This window comes from Melanotaenia boesemani, chromosome 15 (genome assembly GCF_017639745.1).
Source record: "Melanotaenia boesemani isolate fMelBoe1 chromosome 15, fMelBoe1.pri, whole genome shotgun sequence".
Lineage (NCBI taxonomy): Eukaryota > Metazoa > Chordata > Actinopteri > Atheriniformes > Melanotaeniidae > Melanotaenia > Melanotaenia boesemani.
In genome coordinates, this window is record NC_055696.1 from 14,347,070 (window position 1) to 14,363,222 (window position 16,153).

General features: G+C 38.0%; 2 protein-coding genes across 3 annotated transcripts; one reads left to right on the forward strand and one right to left on the reverse strand.

The window, feature by feature from the left end:
* Positions 1 to 4,906: 4,906 nt before the first annotated feature.
* rab38c (RAB38c, member of RAS oncogene family) lies at positions 4,907 to 8,915 on the reverse strand. The gene is made up of 4 exons (XM_042008049.1): positions 8,437 to 8,915; positions 7,800 to 7,930; positions 6,557 to 6,694; positions 4,907 to 5,148 (listed from the first exon to the last, which is right to left on the reverse strand). The coding sequence occupies exons 1-4, from the start codon at positions 8,627 to 8,629 to the stop codon at positions 4,987 to 4,989; spliced, it is 624 nt and encodes a 207-aa protein (XP_041863983.1). The 5' UTR covers positions 8,630 to 8,915; the 3' UTR covers positions 4,907 to 4,986.
* LOC121654119 (ras-related protein Rab-39B-like) lies at positions 6,624 to 13,849 on the forward strand. 2 transcript variants are annotated; one of them, XM_042008047.1, is made up of 4 exons: positions 6,624 to 6,707; positions 10,870 to 11,101; positions 11,577 to 11,847; positions 12,000 to 13,849. In XM_042008047.1, the coding sequence occupies exons 2-4, from the start codon at positions 10,887 to 10,889 to the stop codon at positions 12,153 to 12,155; spliced, it is 642 nt and encodes a 213-aa protein (XP_041863981.1). In that variant the 5' UTR covers positions 6,624 to 6,707; positions 10,870 to 10,886; the 3' UTR covers positions 12,156 to 13,849. The 2 variants fall into 2 exon arrangements, with proteins under 2 accessions (XP_041863981.1, XP_041863980.1); XM_042008046.1 differs by lacking the exon at positions 6,624 to 6,707 and adding an exon at positions 9,859 to 10,154.
* Positions 13,850 to 16,153: the final 2,304 nt, after the last annotated feature.

Consider the following 16,153-nt stretch of genomic DNA (forward strand, 5'->3'; position numbering starts at 1 on the left):
CCTCAGCCGCTTTGATTGTTATTATTATTATTACTATTATTATTATTATTTTATTTTATTCCCAGTCCATTTTTTAACCTTCTCACAAAAGAGTGTTTTCTTTTCAGTTTGCTGAGATGTCAATTTCTTTTTATTTTTTTCTTTCTCGCTTTTTTTCGCTCTTTTTTTTTTTTTTTTTTTTTTTTTTTCCAATTTAGCCAGTCAAACTTGTGTGTAAAATGGCAGCATATGAATCAGGTGACTAAGAAAGGAGGGCGATTGGACCACTTTTCTGGTCCGGGGAGGGCATCTTAAAGCAGAAGGCTGCCCCAGGTTTTCAAGGCAAAGGAGGCATCAGCTGATTCGTCACCTTGGTAAATATGGACGAGTCAAACGTATGATGTACAAACTCTCCTTGATTATCTGTTATCCAATGAAAGGTAGACACATAGTGAGGAAAATCCATGACATGAACAACACAAAGGTGTTTGATGCTTTGTGCACTGCCTTACCAATTCTTCCCATCTTCTGTATGTTGTAGTCTATTTTACATGATTTACAGTAATAATCTCATCCCATCCCTTTGGTTAGCTATATCATAATAGGTTAACATTGTATACTCATTGGCCACTTTATTAGGTGCATCTGTTCAGTTGCTTGTTAACACAAATAGATAAATTAGCCAGTCACATGGCAGCAACTCAGTGCATTGAGCATGTAGACATGGTCAAGATGACTCTGAAGTTCAAAATGAGCATCACAATTAAGAAGAGTGGGGATTTATTTTGCTTGTTGCTGTCAGACAGGCTGGTCAGAGTATTTCATAAACTGCTGATCTACTAGGATTTCCACACAAAACCATCTTTAGGGTTTACAAAGAATGGTCCAAAAAAGAGAAAATATCCAGTGAGCAGCAGTTATCTGGGTGAAAATGGAAAATGCCAGAGGAGAATGGGCTGACTAGTTTGAGATGATAAAAGGCAACAGTAGCTCAAATATCTCCTGGTTACAAGCAACATTACCGTCATTGAGCGGTTGCTTTTATCCAAAGTAACTTATAGCTGAGAGTAGGCAGTAGCATTAAGGGCCTTACTCAAGGGCCCGACCAAAAGGTGTTAATATTCACCCCATTGTAATATGTCCCTTGTTGGATTCAAACGCTCATCTCCTGCATGGGAGACAGATACCCTTCCAACTGAGCTATCCAACAGCTTCTTCATAGTTCACTATTAAGACCACATTAGGTGCGTTCTTGTGAGATCAGAGCAGGAAACTGAAGCTACAGTTCATACAGGCTTATGAAATTTTGACAGTAGAAGATTTGAAAAAAACATTGCCTGGTCTGATGAGTCTGAATTTAAGCTGCGACATTCACATGGATCCATCGTGTCTTCTATCAACAGTACAGGCTGGTGGTGGTGTGATGGTGTGGGGAATATTTCCTTAAAACACTTTGGGCCCTTACAAGCTCACTTTGGGTCCATACTGAAAAGGTGGACCTGGTAAAGTGGCTGGTGAGCAGATACACTTTCTCTGTTGTAGCATCTTAAAGGGGTTTATAAGGCTCATCTGGCAGCAAAAAAATAATTTATAAGACAGGGATTGCCTGAGTTGTCATGTTTTTCAAGGAATGTTAGCGTAAACCTCAAAAAATATTTACACATATTCTTCCAGGTGGAAGTTCTGCACTGGCTCTGATAATGGTGTTTCTGTGGCTATTTTGTATTTGGCTTTGTAGATACATACAGGCAAAGTCATTCACAGGAAATCTGCTCCTATTGTAGAATGTACTGCTCTCTATCACGGCTGTTAATTATTTTTAGAAGTCTGCTGATTATTTTCCAAGTCCTTTGTCCCTTGTCCCTACTTTCTTTTTTACGTTTAAATTTGTATTGAGTTTTCAAGTAGAAACATTTCATGCCTTTTTAGTGTCTTCTGTGGAAGAGAATTGATGTGAACTCTCTGCAGGACCATTTGGATGTTCAAAGAGATAGATACTGTTCATTATCAGAGTAGGGGGCCACTGAGAGGAGTGTATATAAATACACTGAACCTGGTTGATTTGCACATGCTTTACTGGGAAAATGATGATTGTGTCACATGATGAAAAAAGATGGCATGTTAACCAGGAGTTACAGCAATATATACATATGCATAAACCAGGGATTAGTACATAAGGTGGTAACCTTGGTGTTGATCACAAGTCCAACTTAGACACTAAAGCTTTTTACCAGAACTTGGTCTGCATAGGCTTTATTTTTCCTTATAAAGCATATAACATGTAATAAACAATTTCAAGATTATTCGACTAAGAAACCATAAACTTTGTCTTTTATCTTTCATTCCTCTCAAATCGACCTTGCTGCTGTCTGAAAACTCAAGTTCTAAATAAACTGACAACAAAAGTCAAATTATATTTGGCCTCTTTATTACTGATGAGTCTCATTGAACAAACCAGATACATGATGCCTGTGTAAACTTGTAATTTTATGGATATAACTGTAGAACACAGAGACTGTGGCAAAGCTCCACTTGCAGAAAAAGTGTTTAATAAGCTGGAAGAAGTTTTTTTTGCATCTAAAGACACATGAATTGTGTATTTGGCACATTTTGTTATGATAATGTTCCACTGTTGGTGCTGAATTGTGAGAAAAGCCTGATGTTCAGACTTTGTTCTGTGTGAAGTGAATCCATGTTTAACCCACATAAATGTTTTTTTTTTTAAATGAGAAGCACCGGGGCTTCATCTTAAGTGGTGTGAGATTAGTATGAGCAGCATGAGAGCATGGCAGAGCCTGAAAGCAGTTGTGAGTTGGCAACTCTGCAGCATGATTCTTTTTTTTTTTTTTTTCCCCCAGGAATTTTATTTAGCCTAATTTTTCCCCAAGCCTCTAGGGCCCTTTAAATCGCTTGGCCCCAGGGGTTGAGCCCCAGTAAGCTTGTGCATTAAAACAGCAGTCCCTGCCAGTGCAAAGTTTAAAGTTAGTACACACACACACAGTTTGATATAGGATTGTTTCATCTCTACAAGGTTATTCTTATGAATTATCTATGGCATGTTCATAAATTACTAGTTATTTTTAGTCTTTTTCAGGTCTAATTGTCTTCTGGCCCATACAAGAATCCTAACAGGACTTTGATCCAAACATAAAAGGTTACAAACACACAAAAAGATTGTGTGGTTGTTGCATGTAGTTGGGTCACAAACAATGCTGCGACAAATGTGCTTCTCTCTTGGTTCAAGCTATTACACATCAAAGGGAGTGAAATCTAAAGCAGAAGTTAATTTGAAAACATGGAATTTCAAATAACACTTCTGATGCAGACTCAGCTAAAGTGGCCGCCTTGTCAGCTCGGTGCTACAATTTTAACTGGCATTGTACTGAGAGGTTAAAACGATGTCTGACCATGTCTGGTCTGAATGAACGTCTGCAGTGAAATATCCATGTTTTAAAGAACTTTACATTAGGATGGAGATGCCAGTTATTTAAGACTGAAACTATATTCATATTAGTATTGTACAGGATGTCCTAGTGTAAAATCATTAAAGGCAAAGGAAACACATTGTTGTTGCTTATAGCTTAAGAAATTCTCTGTCCAGTGATCCCATTTGATCATCTAACTTTATTTTTTTTTTTGTAGACATGCTCAACACATTCATGTTTCTTTGTTAATACAAAATATCCTTATGGACTTTGCATGAATTTAATGAAATGAAAGAATAAAAAAATACATTATTTATCCTAAAGGGAAATATTGATGTTGTAGTGTTTTTTTTTATACATATACAATAATAATTATTTAAAATATAATGTCTTGTTCCAAAGGGTGATGGCTGCTGATAGGAATGATCTCCTATATCTTTCTGTCTTGTATTGTACATGAAGAAATTTCTCACCGAACACACTGTTGTTTCCTTGCTGTGTTGTAGAGGATGTGAAGAATTGTGCATAATTTTCTGCAGCCTGTGCCACATTCTTCTCTGGACAATCAGCTCCAGCAGCTGCAGAGTTATCCCCAGCACAGAACCAGCCTCCATGATCAGTTTGTTCAGTCTCTTTAAGTCTCTGATGCTGCTACCCTACAAATGTCTGCAAAACTGATGCACTTTGCACAACAGACTTATAAAAGATATGCAACAAGGTCCACCAGTTCAGGATAAAGTGAAAGAACATATTTTACATGTAAATGGGCCAGTTATTAATAAACAGGATGTACTTTTTAGATGTAAAAAAAGAGATTCCTTTTATAATGTACTGTAATAGGCCAGAGGAGGAGGTACAGCAGGAGTGTTATTACAACCCCAATTTTTAAAACAAGTTGTGTACAAAATGTAGATAAAGATAGAATGCAATGATTTGTAAATCTCATAAACCTATATTTTATTCCCAATAGAACCCAATTAACATATCAGATGTTGAAACTGACCTTTTAGCATTTCATGGAAAATATTAGCTCATTAAATTTGATGTCAGGAACACATCTTTAAAAAGTTGGAACAAGTTGCTGTTTACCATTGTGTAGCATCCCCTCTTCTTTTAGCAAGAGGGGGTCCTCACTTCCAAGATGTCCACAGAGAAGATGTCTGTAGATATCTATGAAGTGAGGAGACCAGTTGCTGAAGTTTAAAGAGAGGAATGTTGTCTCGTTACAATTTAATCTCACAAAGCCAACAAAGTATTTAATGCAAGCAAAGAAGCATGTTGTACATGTTAAATACTGTACTATATGTACCATTGTTATTCTTGTTTCTTGTTTTTAATTAACAGAATTTTGGATTTACAGAGCAGAATTCCTCTATAAAAAAAAGGATGATATAAAAACAGCTGGTACGTGTAACACATCAGTGTGGTTTTCTAACAAAACAAAAATAGGAGAAAAACAACACAAACTTAAATTTCTTAATATTATATTTTTTTCTCACCTCCAACCCAGGAAAAAAATTTAAAACCTTCAGGATGAAACCTTGTCTGGTGCCTGTGGTCTAACAGTTTTTCTTTTTAGGAGTCACCATTTCACACATGAGGAGCAGCTAAAGGGATTCTTTGTGGTGCTTGTGAATCCAGACAGGATGAGGGAGCCGGGCTCTCGTTCGGTCGTTGGGCTCTCTTCGTTGAGCAGGATGTGGTGCACCAAGCAGCGTGCCGCCTCCTCGATGTTTGCGTTTTCCTGAGAGGGAAGAAAGAGAATATACCTATGAGGAAATGAACTTAACAGCCACAAAACTGATGTTACTCAATATATGGAAACATCAGTCTTACTTTTATATCAACACAACTACAGAACGGAATTGCCTTGGTTTTATGAAAACACATTTTTACCCAGAAGATTAATCTTTAGGTTGTAACAGGTTTAAGAAGAAACGTGGGGTTTTACATGGAGAAGTCTTAAAATTATTGAACAGATTGCTCACATAGTCTCTCACACACTGATCAACCCTTCCTTTACTTCTACTTCTCAAAGACTGTGGGATGCTTTTTTTTTTTATATATTTGCAGTCATATCACTGTTGCCGGGTAACCTGATTAATTAGGAGATGCTCCACAGTCTCCTGCTGAGACCAAAGCTTATGTAAAAGTTTTTAAATGATATAATGTGAAACTTCACCCAGATTTATTGGGATTTCCTTTTACTCTAGCTACAAATCTTCTCCAAGAGTCATTCAATTTAGCTTGGTAGCTTTTGCATTATCTTGTCGACAGATAAATTAACAACTAAATACAAATACAGAGCAGCCTTCTCTCTTTACGACAATCCAAAATAATCCAATATACAATGCATCAAATTCTGTATGTCACTTGTTTAATTTCCCTTTTCTAATAAAGCTAATAAAATGTTTATTTATCATGTTGAAAAACCTAATGGCTGCAGAAGGAAAGAAGAGTTATTAATCCAGAAAACTGGCTCAGCAGTTTCAAAAACAATATCCAACATAAGCTACAGTTTAGAAGGCTTGGTGCTTAAGGTAGTGATTCATTTCTTAAGGTTTACAACTTACTTTTCCATTAGTTGTACATCAGAAATCACAGGTTTTAAATGTCAAACAAAGCCCTCATTTCTGTCAGAATGGAAATGATCAAAACCTCCTGCCTTGATTTACCTCATTAGTTTTTCACAGGTCACACTGTTTGTTAAAACCCTCAGTTTTTGTCCTCGTCTGTCTGACCTGTCTGCTGAGTCTTCTTGCTCTCTAACTAAACCCCCGCCTGTCTTTCACTCTGTGTAACTCATTAGTTGGCTCTGAATCTGCAGGAGAAAAACAGAAAGCCTAATTCACACCACACTGCAGGCATTCCTCCAACATCCTCTAAGTTGTAGTGTTTGGATCTAAACATTTGTTTTTATAACTGGATTTTGTTGCAATAAACATTCATGTCTATACAGCAGCTGACCACAATCTGTAAATCATGTTTAAACCTTTAAATATTTGCATTGAGCCTGTTTCTTTTACAAAATATGACTGCATTTTTGCATGGTAATCACCATTACATGATATATAGATAACGTTTCCAGTACCCCTGATGTAACATCGACACACTTGGAAAGCTGTCACATCTTTTTTTATCTTCGCTCTTACCTTTGCAGAAGTCTCAAACCAGCCCACAAAGCCATTCTCCTTGCAGAAGGAGTCAAGTTTGGGCAGCTGGGAAGCCATCTGGTCTGCTTTGTTGGCTAAGAGCACTGTAGGAACTGGTCTCCCATGGTTCAGAGTCACCTTAGGACAAACCGTAGGTTACATGATGACTGCAGAAACTATACTAACATAATTATATTTTAGAACATATCTAAACAATATAACAATTAATGTAAATGACCTGTCTTTAATTTCATGTTAAATAGACTCATTAAAATGAAGATAAGAATTTAGAGTCTGGTGTATAATTTATATAATAACTCATTATTGAAACTGTCACTTCATTAAACAAACTGATAAAGTTTGTTTAATGTTTAAACCTTAATGTTCCACTATTCCACCACATAACTACAGTAGCCCAGAAGGAACAAACCAAGTATCAGCTTTAGAGTTGGAATTTGACATTTATTACAACATTTGTAGCTTTTCCTTACACATTCAGAAAAGCGAGGTCAGAAGAGGGGGGTGCAGTTTCAAATTTATGCCACTAGATGTCAGTGCATCCCACAGACTGGACCTTTAATCTCAGCACTATATTTCCTTATTAACTCCAAAGGATAGCTGCACACAACTGTTGTGCTGTAGTTCTCAGACTACTTTCAAGGGCACTTGGAGTACATGTTCTGCACATGCACAACATTTTGAAGGTGCTCAGCCTCTTGCATATTCTCCCAAGCTTGCAAACTTGGAAAGTATACCAGTCACCTACATATCTTTTTAGCTAGCCTCATTAACCCTGGGCCTTTTACTCCACAGTAGAGCAAAGTGGAGCTTTGGAGAGATCAGCGAGGGCACAGACTAAATGTCATGAGCCTCTTGTTTGAAATGACTTGGACTTGTAGCTTTTGTAGCCCAGTGATATGCAAAATTACTATAGATAGACACAATTTACAAAAGACACAAAACAACCACAAAGAGATACAAAATGATTGTAATGAGACACAAAATATATGTGCATTGTTTGCAGTTGTTTTGATAACTACTGTTTTTCTCTGTGACTAAGGGGTAGCGGTCTCAAAATTCGTGTGTGTCAAGCAAACACAGAACTAATGCAAGGAAATTTGAGTAGATTTCTGTACAGACACGAGTAAATTATGTTTTTTATGGTGTGTGGCTGTGACCTGCCATGTGCAGGTATGTTTTTAATGCTGACACATTTGAAAGAAAAACCCTCAGTGTGTGCCACCTTAGAGTCCAGGTCATCTTTCCACTTAAGCACAGCATCGAACGTGGAGGCCCTTGTCACATCAAATACCACCAACGCGCCAACTGCCTCCCTGTAGTACACGCGAGTCATGTTGCCATACCGCTCCTGCCCTGGGACACAAGGATAGCCATCAGACAAACATACATATAATACAATGACCCTATTCAAGTCCATGAAATTAAATAAACCCACATCATTGTTTATTAGTGACAAATGAGTGTGTATGGGACTTTATTCAGTAGTAGCTGCCATCATGTGACTGATATTACTCTGCATGGGATCAGTTGAGTCACAGCCAGGCACAAGATCTACATTCCACATCCAGGCATCAAATGGAGGGAAAGACTCAGGCATGCAGTGGACAACAACACACTCAGAGGGAGAAACCTTGCTGTTTCTTTCAGTGACTAGGTTTTTTTTTATAGAACTGCAGTCTAGGGTGATTCAAAGTCCTTCTCTGAAATCATTTTACAGATCTTACCCCCATGGGCAGCCTAGTTGTTGCAGTCTTTTTATGTGAAACAAAAGGTTTTTGTCTCCATGTGACCCACTGCACTCACCCAGTCACCTGATGTGCACCAGAAGCTCATATCTGATTAATAAAAGTTTGACAGACCTGCTATATCCCACATCTGCAGCCGGACCACTGTGTCATTGTCCCACTGCAACACCTTCAGGGCAAAGTCCACCCCGATGGTGGCCCTGTAGTGCTGGGAGAAGATTTGATGGACGTACCGCTTGATAATAGACGTCTTACCGACTCCTAAGTCCCCGATTACCAAAACTTTGAACAGAAACTCCTGCTGCATGGTTGCAGCTGTGCAGGAGTACAAAACTATATACGCAAAAAATTATAGAAAATTTTTTAAAAGGGATGCTGCTGCACAGGTATACCTGCAAAATTGTAAACTAGCTAAAGTTAAGACATAAAATAGGTGCTGTTACAGCCAGAGGGTCATTTTCTTCCGTCTAATTAATAACGAAATTAATATATAAATTATAACACTCCTGTATCCAGAAAACAAAAAGGCCACAATCACTCGTAATCACTGAAACAGGTCCTTCGGGGAAGTTGGACTCCATTATCAATTCGCTGCTGTGAGACCCCGTGAGTGATAGCTGTTGCTGCGTTCAAAACTCCTCGTAAATATTAGCTTCAGTTAACTCTGCTGAAATTAGTTGCTCACCGACTCAGGTGTTCAGGTGTTTCTCAAAAGTTAAATTTTTTAATTTACTAGTAAATGTATTGAAAATATGTAGGGGGCATAACTTTAGAAAAGGGAAACACACAGTCCTTATATGATATATTTTCTGATTAGTCTGTCAGGGGCATTTTACCTTGTGTAAATAATTATTGTAGACTGAGGTTATTTGACCTACTTCAAGTACTGGGCATGTTTTAGAAGCTGATCACGTGTATGTGTAGCTGTCAAGAGAAAATACTGCATTTAGTTGCGTGTTAGAGTAAAAAGCACATACATAGGAGAATTGTCTTAATTTCAGATACCCACGTGCAAGTGAATGCAGCATGTAAAGCCTCTATGCGTTCTATTCAGTGTTATACACCAACACAACCAAGTTTATGATCATAATGCAGCATTCATACAACATAATCTCACCAAATGCCCACACGAATAATAACACTTATTTAATTTGATAAAGAGGATGTAAAAAGCATAGTACCACCTGAAGTGATGAATGCGCAGAGTTAATTTGCCGAGAATGCTGGCGAAACAATGATCAAATTTGGCTCATTGCACGTTTAGTTTTATTTATATCCACACACACATCAGAACATATAGTGCTGACTGTCATCTTAATAAATATGAATAAATTAATAATAAAAAATGGATATAAAACTGAGAATTATTAGAGAAAGAAAAATCAACTTGAGGAAGCAGAATCTGATGTAACTATCACGTGGGTTGATTTAGCAAGTTTTCTTTTCCTGAAGTGTTTGAAAGCAGCAGCCCGCAGGCTTGTGGCTGCGCTGCTACGCGTGCAGTTACGGTACTGGTGCTGATGAGGGCGAGGAAGAGGTGTGTTTGTGTGTGTGTGTGATGCTGTTGAACCCTTCTGCCATTTCAGCGGATCATCACGGAAATATCAACACTGCAGGAGCTCGGATCATTTGCTCACTCATCAGGGACATTTTTGCCATTTTAAACCGGGCCTGTGGTGGACAGTATAGGCCCGGTGAACGTGCTGCTTGTTAGGGCGTTATTTATGTAAGCTGCACCAACACCGCCACTGCTAGTCTAGAGGGTCATTCTCAGAACACACAATGATCAATATGGGGCCTGTTTTTTACAGCTTTTGAGCTCTGAACTTAAGGTAGGTCACCATTTAGAGGTTTTTATTCAGTTCTTGCCCTGAATGTTCACTATTAATGAATTCTCTTTAGGCTGAGATAGCTTGGCTTTAGGATAAAACAAATAACCTATGATTTATTATACTGTAGGTGTCACTGGAGGCCTAGAAAACTGATTAACATCAATATTCAGCATCTATCTCTTTCTTAAATTTATATTTGGCTTGCATCAATGCCTCATTGTGCGTATTTGCTTTTTTTTCAACCACTCTACAATCCACATGGGGGCTGATTACACTACTGTTTATTGAGCTGGAGGGGAGTGGCCTGCTCCTCCCTCCTCCTCAAATTAGATCACCCAACTGTGAATGGCATTGGCACAGTCTTGATGATCTGAGCCAGTTATTCTTTTGTCATAATCCAGAAATCACAGTCTGCAAATTAAATCATATTAAATTATGGGTCTATTAAAGCATATTTGCTATTTTTGTTTGTTTTAGTGTCTGAATTTGAATTTCTTACAGTACTTATTCTTAACATGACAACGTGATTGAGACGTGGTTTTCTGCTCTAACGTGTGGAAGTGCCTCATATTTCTTTCCTACATGTATCACATCAGATTCATGTTGTTAGTGAAGAATTTATATTTACTTAAAGAAATAAAGGTAATTATTGATGATTTGCTTCATTACTTTCTTTGTGATCATTTGCTCAGGATCTTGATTTTCTCTGTGACAGATTAAATTTAATCAGACATGGAGACGATATGGCTTTACCAGTTTCGCCTTATTGTCATCGGAGATTCCACAGTGGGCAAGTCATGTCTGATCCGGAGGTTCACAGAGGGCCGCTTCGCCCAGGTGTCAGACCCAACCGTGGGGGTGGACTTCTTCTCCCGCCTGGTGGAGATTGAGCCAGGAAAAAGAATCAAACTCCAGATCTGGGACACTGCAGGACAGGAAAGGTTCAGGTAGAGAAAAAGTTGTCTATATAACAGTATAATGAACTATAAACAGAGCTTTCAGTCTCTATTCATCTTTTATCTGTACACATCTTCCATCCCACCAGAGGGGACTTAAGGATCATGTTTAAGTCATGACGTGTTATTTAATTTGCCACAAATGTATAAACACACAGTCCATCCGTGAACATTAAAGGACCAAAGCTTCCCCTGAAGGAAAGAAGAAGTTTTGATTAATACTATTCTAAAATCATTATTGTAAATTCTTTTGGCCATGACAATTATGTAGGTTGAAATATAAATTAGTGAGAAAAACTCTAGACATAAGAACATCTATTATTGTGCCACTTTAAATTCTCAAACTACTATCTGTCAGTTAACAAAAAGAAAAAAGAAGAAACATTACATTTTTTGTTTGTTATGGCCACAGATGTTGTTCACCAGTTATTTACAGCAGCAACTCCACATCCATCTGTCCATCCAGGTCGATCACCAGAGCGTACTACCGTAACTCGGTGGGCGGCCTCTTGCTCTTTGACATCACAAACCGTCGTTCCTTCCAGAACGTCCACAACTGGCTGGAAGAAGCGCGGAGCCACGTCCAGCCGCACAGCATCGTCTTCCTGCTTGTCGGCCACAAGTGTGACCTGGAGGCCCAGCGTCAGGTGACCCAGCACGAGGCAGAGAAACTTGCAGGGGCCTATGGGATGCGCTACGTGGAGACTTCGGCACGAGACGCTATCAACGTGGAGAAGGTTTAAGGGCATTATCTTACTGTTTCCTCACACACATGATCAACTGTGACTATTTTCTTGTGTCACTGCCTTTATTCCAAACACACATACATCTTGATCAAGAGGAAAATTGAATCTGAAACTATTAATTGATGTTTTTTTCCCCACTTTAGGCATTTGTGGACCTGACAAAGGACATCTTTGAGCTTGTGAGGAGTGGGGACATCAAAATCCAGGATGGTTGGGAAGGCGTCAAGAGTGGATTTGTTCCCAACACTGTCCATTCCTCCGAGGAGGTCGCCAAGGGCAGCCGGCAGTGCCTCTGCTGATTTACCTGGCTGCAGAACGTTGGCTGACAGGTGGTATAACGGAAGTGGACCTAAGTTCTCTCTCGCTGTGGCTGCTCTCAGGCCAGCTTTTGGGACTTCTTAATGTTTCAGATACACACCTTAACTATATAACATTCAGGCACCTGTATGGCTCTGTCCAAATTCCCATCAGAATAGAAACACGAATCACCCCAACCCTTCACTTCTCTGTCCGCATGTGTGTGTGTCTTTGTAGCTGTTATCAACACTTAAGCTTTATGCCACATTTGGCCTTTCCTGGTGTTTATAGTGATGCTCCAGTGGCCTGTTATGTTGTAGCCACAGATCAACAATATGAGTTTAATGTATTTCTCATGTGTCAACATGAATTGAACTTAAATCTGAAATTTTGCTGCCAAGACGGAGCCACGCCACCTCTACATTATACTCTAAATACACAGCAGCCTTGTGTGGAGATGATGCGGAAAGAAACAGCATCGTCACTGACTGATTGTACAGTTGCTCTACAAATCTGACTGGCTTGAAACATAAGGGGAAAATAGTGAACTTGAGCTCCAACAGAGCCAATGTTTGAGGCGCTGTCGTGTGTCTGACTGCTGAAGAATGAGTTTGCACTGAGAAAATGTGCAGTGGGACATTTACTGTCTACCAGAAGGGAAAACTTCTGTAGCTGCTCACTGTCTGCCTTTATGACTTGATCATAGCAAGGATTTTTATCAGTATGGTAAGTACTTAATTCATGTTTACTACTCTGTTTGTTTACTGGTGAGACCACCAGGTGTGACACAAGGTCAGAGCCCTTTGTGTGGACCCTCAAAGCGTTTTATGTGAGTGGTGAAATATGAAGCACAGTTTTTTTATTGTTTTGTTTTGTTTTTTTTTTTTAAATTGTGATAAAATTCACAACTAATTTGAAAACCATTTGACGAATTTTGACTCCATTTCACACTAATTTCCAAATATTTAAAACCACATAATCAGTTGATTAGTATAGAAGATAATCTGTAGTTTGATTCATCCTGACATCCTCACAGCCAGACATAAAATAAACCACAGTGAAACTGAATGAAATAAAAGTGAAAACTTGAGTGAAAAAAATAATGAAATTGAAAATATTTTTAATTAATCTGAACTGAATCCATCTAATTGAGCTGAATCCATAAAAAAAATTATAAAAATTTAATTAAATTAACTAAAATTTATGAAATTTGAATAACAGGGAACTGCATTGATAAAATTGTATTGAATCCATAAAAAAATATAAAATGGGGAATTAAATTGAACTGAAATTTTCATTTGAAAAAGTTGAATAACATTGAATTGAATCAATAAAAGAATTAATTCAACTGAGCTGAAAGATAAAAAAAAAATATATAAAAAAGAGCATGTATCCATTAGGATGAACTACAATATTGTATGAAATAAACAATTAAATCATCCGTCATTTGATGTTATAAGTGGTCACTGCATCGAGCTTTTGTTGTGGGTGTCTGTTGCAGTGAAGCTGAAGAAGTCTCTGTCTGAACACACTGTCCACTAATCATTATGTCTTGCAGAGGGTAAGCAGTAAGGTCCATTTTTGTTTAGCAACTCATGCAACATTCTTTTCTGCTGCCTCTTGAGAACATTTTTTCAGTTGATTCACCTGGTTATAAATAAAGGTTACTTCTGCATTCTTCTCAGTTCTAGTGGCTTATAAAATACCTTATTAACACTTCAACAAATCTTTAAAAAAAGAAGTTGAATTATCATATGGTCAAATTGTTTAAAATGCTTAAATGATCCAATTAATTGTAAACTTTTGCAAAATCATTGACATTTTTATTTCAAAACGTTGATGTCAGGTATCTATTTGGTTTCATGTTTATAATTTCATTCATATATTTTATCAGTTCACAGCAGTTACAAGTTTGATGCTCCTGACCTTTCACCTTGAATTAACTCTGGGGTGCCCAAGTCCGGGCCTCAAGACCTACTCTCCTGAAACTTTTAGATGCATCCCTTCTCCAACAACTCTGAACCAAATAAATCAGACATTTGTTTCAAGTGTGTTGGAGAAGGGATGCATCTAAAAGTTGCAGGATAGTAGCTTTCAAGAACTGGACTTGGGCACGACTGAATTAGCTCATCTGGTGGAGTCACATTTGGCCTGCCATCTCATCAGCTGACAGTCATGTTGCTACAGCAACAGCATCAAATAAACCATCCAGAGGCTTTTTGCCTGTCCCCATTTTATTAGCATGCATTCAGGTGACAGTGAGCGTTTCTCTTCTTAGTATTTATTTATTTAAGTTTGAAAGACTTGAATTTTTCTAAAGTTAATAAATGAATAAATAAATAAACATGTTACCAAGACTGATCAAGAAGAAGAAGAAATCTTTTTATTTATTCGTCAGTACATATCTCACGAAACACTGAAATTTGTCCTCTGCTTTTAACCCATGACTATTTATACTAGGAGCAGTGGGCGTCCAGGGAGCAGTTGGCAGGGTTCACGGTGGTTCACCTCTGTTGCCAGCCTGGGGACCAGACCCCAGGTTCTCCAGACCCATGCCTGCCTCTGTCACCACCAGATTCCCCTAGAAATAACTGTCTGGGAGGCAAAATATTTAATACTATGACTTGTAAGGATACAAAATTCAACCTCTTTCCTACATTTTGTCCAGCAGGTGGCCTGTGTAAACTTGAGCTGTATAGGTGATTTCAGCTACTTTGTATGCAGTGTGTTTTCCACAGGCAGTACCATCAGTGAGTTGGCAAATTCAGAATTACTTTGTCTTCTGTGTCTTTGCTCTAGCTGATGAGCAGCTCTATCACTATAATGAACCCAAATGAAGTCATAATAATTTAATTCTGAAATCATTCCAAATGTATTTTTTGACATTGACATTTTACACTCTTCACTCATGTCAGTATTTATCTTCAAATCTGTTCATTCAGCACATTGAAACGCTTTGGGGCTTCACACATTTGGAAACTGATAGAAAACTGAGCCTGTTATAAAATATTGCACGACAAGTCACAGTCTCTTCTCACACTTATGCCTACAATTTAATCATAGACTCTGTCGAATCCATAATTACATCCAATGCATGCCTCAGAGCCAACCAGAAGTTTCCAAAGAAAGAAATGACTTTTTATTTTTGATAGAATGTAAGTTATCCTGTTGTCCAGCACATGGAACCAGCTGAGAAACAGCAGAATGAATTAAGTAATACATCAGGCACTGATTCCAGAAATGTGTGTCGCACACCAACAAAAAGGGATTATTTGAATCAATTAACACAGATTTAATTTAATATTAATCGCATTAATCATGAATTATTGACCAAATAGTTTCCCTTCAACAACAGAAGACTGTTGGATGAGACTATTTATTTCAGCTGTGTAGAGGAAGCGTTGTTGAGTGCCTTGTAGAGGAAATAAATTTAAGCACATGCAGTCAAACTGGATTTTCAATGCTACAACTCTGTGTTCATCCTGTGAATGACTTCTAAACTGTAAGGTGGCGGGAAACGCATCAGTATCACATTACATAATGTGTAAATAATGTATTTGAAACCAAACCCTGACAAAGTTGACTGTTTGTTGTTGTTGTGACTCTGGGATTGCAGCACAAATGTTATCAATAATGAATTACTGGAAACATTAATAAAGATTTTGCGTGTGGAAAAAAGTGAAGGCATGCTGCTCTTTATCAGAGGCTATATTGAGTTAGCTGTAGCCTTCTGTTAACAGGTTTACATAATGCTGTGTACAACAACTAGAGGGCAGTGTGTGGAGAAAAGAGAGGAAAATATTTCTGTTTAAGACAGACATGAAGTTTTAAATCATTTTTGGTTATTTAAATTGATTAAAAACAAATGGGTCACATGGCAGAATGTCCACCTCTGCATTTATCACACACTTCATATCAGTAAATTTCGGTCTCCTTTATATTTATTTATACAGAAACTGGTAAATGATGGCTCATCAGATGCAGACACTGGCAAATTTTC

What these genes read in the sequence shown, in the direction of transcription:
- rab38c (XM_042008049.1), bottom strand. Translation starts at nt 8,629, where the DNA reads ATGCAGCAGGAGTTTCTGTTCAAAGTTTTGGTAATCGGGGACTTAGGA. An exon ending in GCAGATGTGGGATATAGCAG is followed by an intron (nt 7,931 to 8,436) that starts GTCTGTCAAACT and finishes CTTGTGTCCCAG; the next exon opens with GGCAGGAGCGGTATGGCAAC. An exon ending in AAGATGACCTGGACTCTAAG is followed by an intron (nt 6,695 to 7,799) that starts GTGGCACACACT and finishes GTTTGTCCTAAG; the next exon opens with GTGACTCTGAACCATGGGAG.
- LOC121654119 (XM_042008047.1), top strand. Translation starts at nt 10,887, where the DNA reads ATGGAGACGATATGGCTTTACCAGTTTCGCCTTATTGTCATCGGAGAT. An exon ending in GCAGGACAGGAAAGGTTCAG is followed by an intron (nt 11,102 to 11,576) that starts GTAGAGAAAAAG and finishes CTGTCCATCCAG; the next exon opens with GTCGATCACCAGAGCGTACT. An exon ending in ACGCTATCAACGTGGAGAAG is followed by an intron (nt 11,848 to 11,999) that starts GTTTAAGGGCAT and finishes TCCCCACTTTAG; the next exon opens with GCATTTGTGGACCTGACAAA.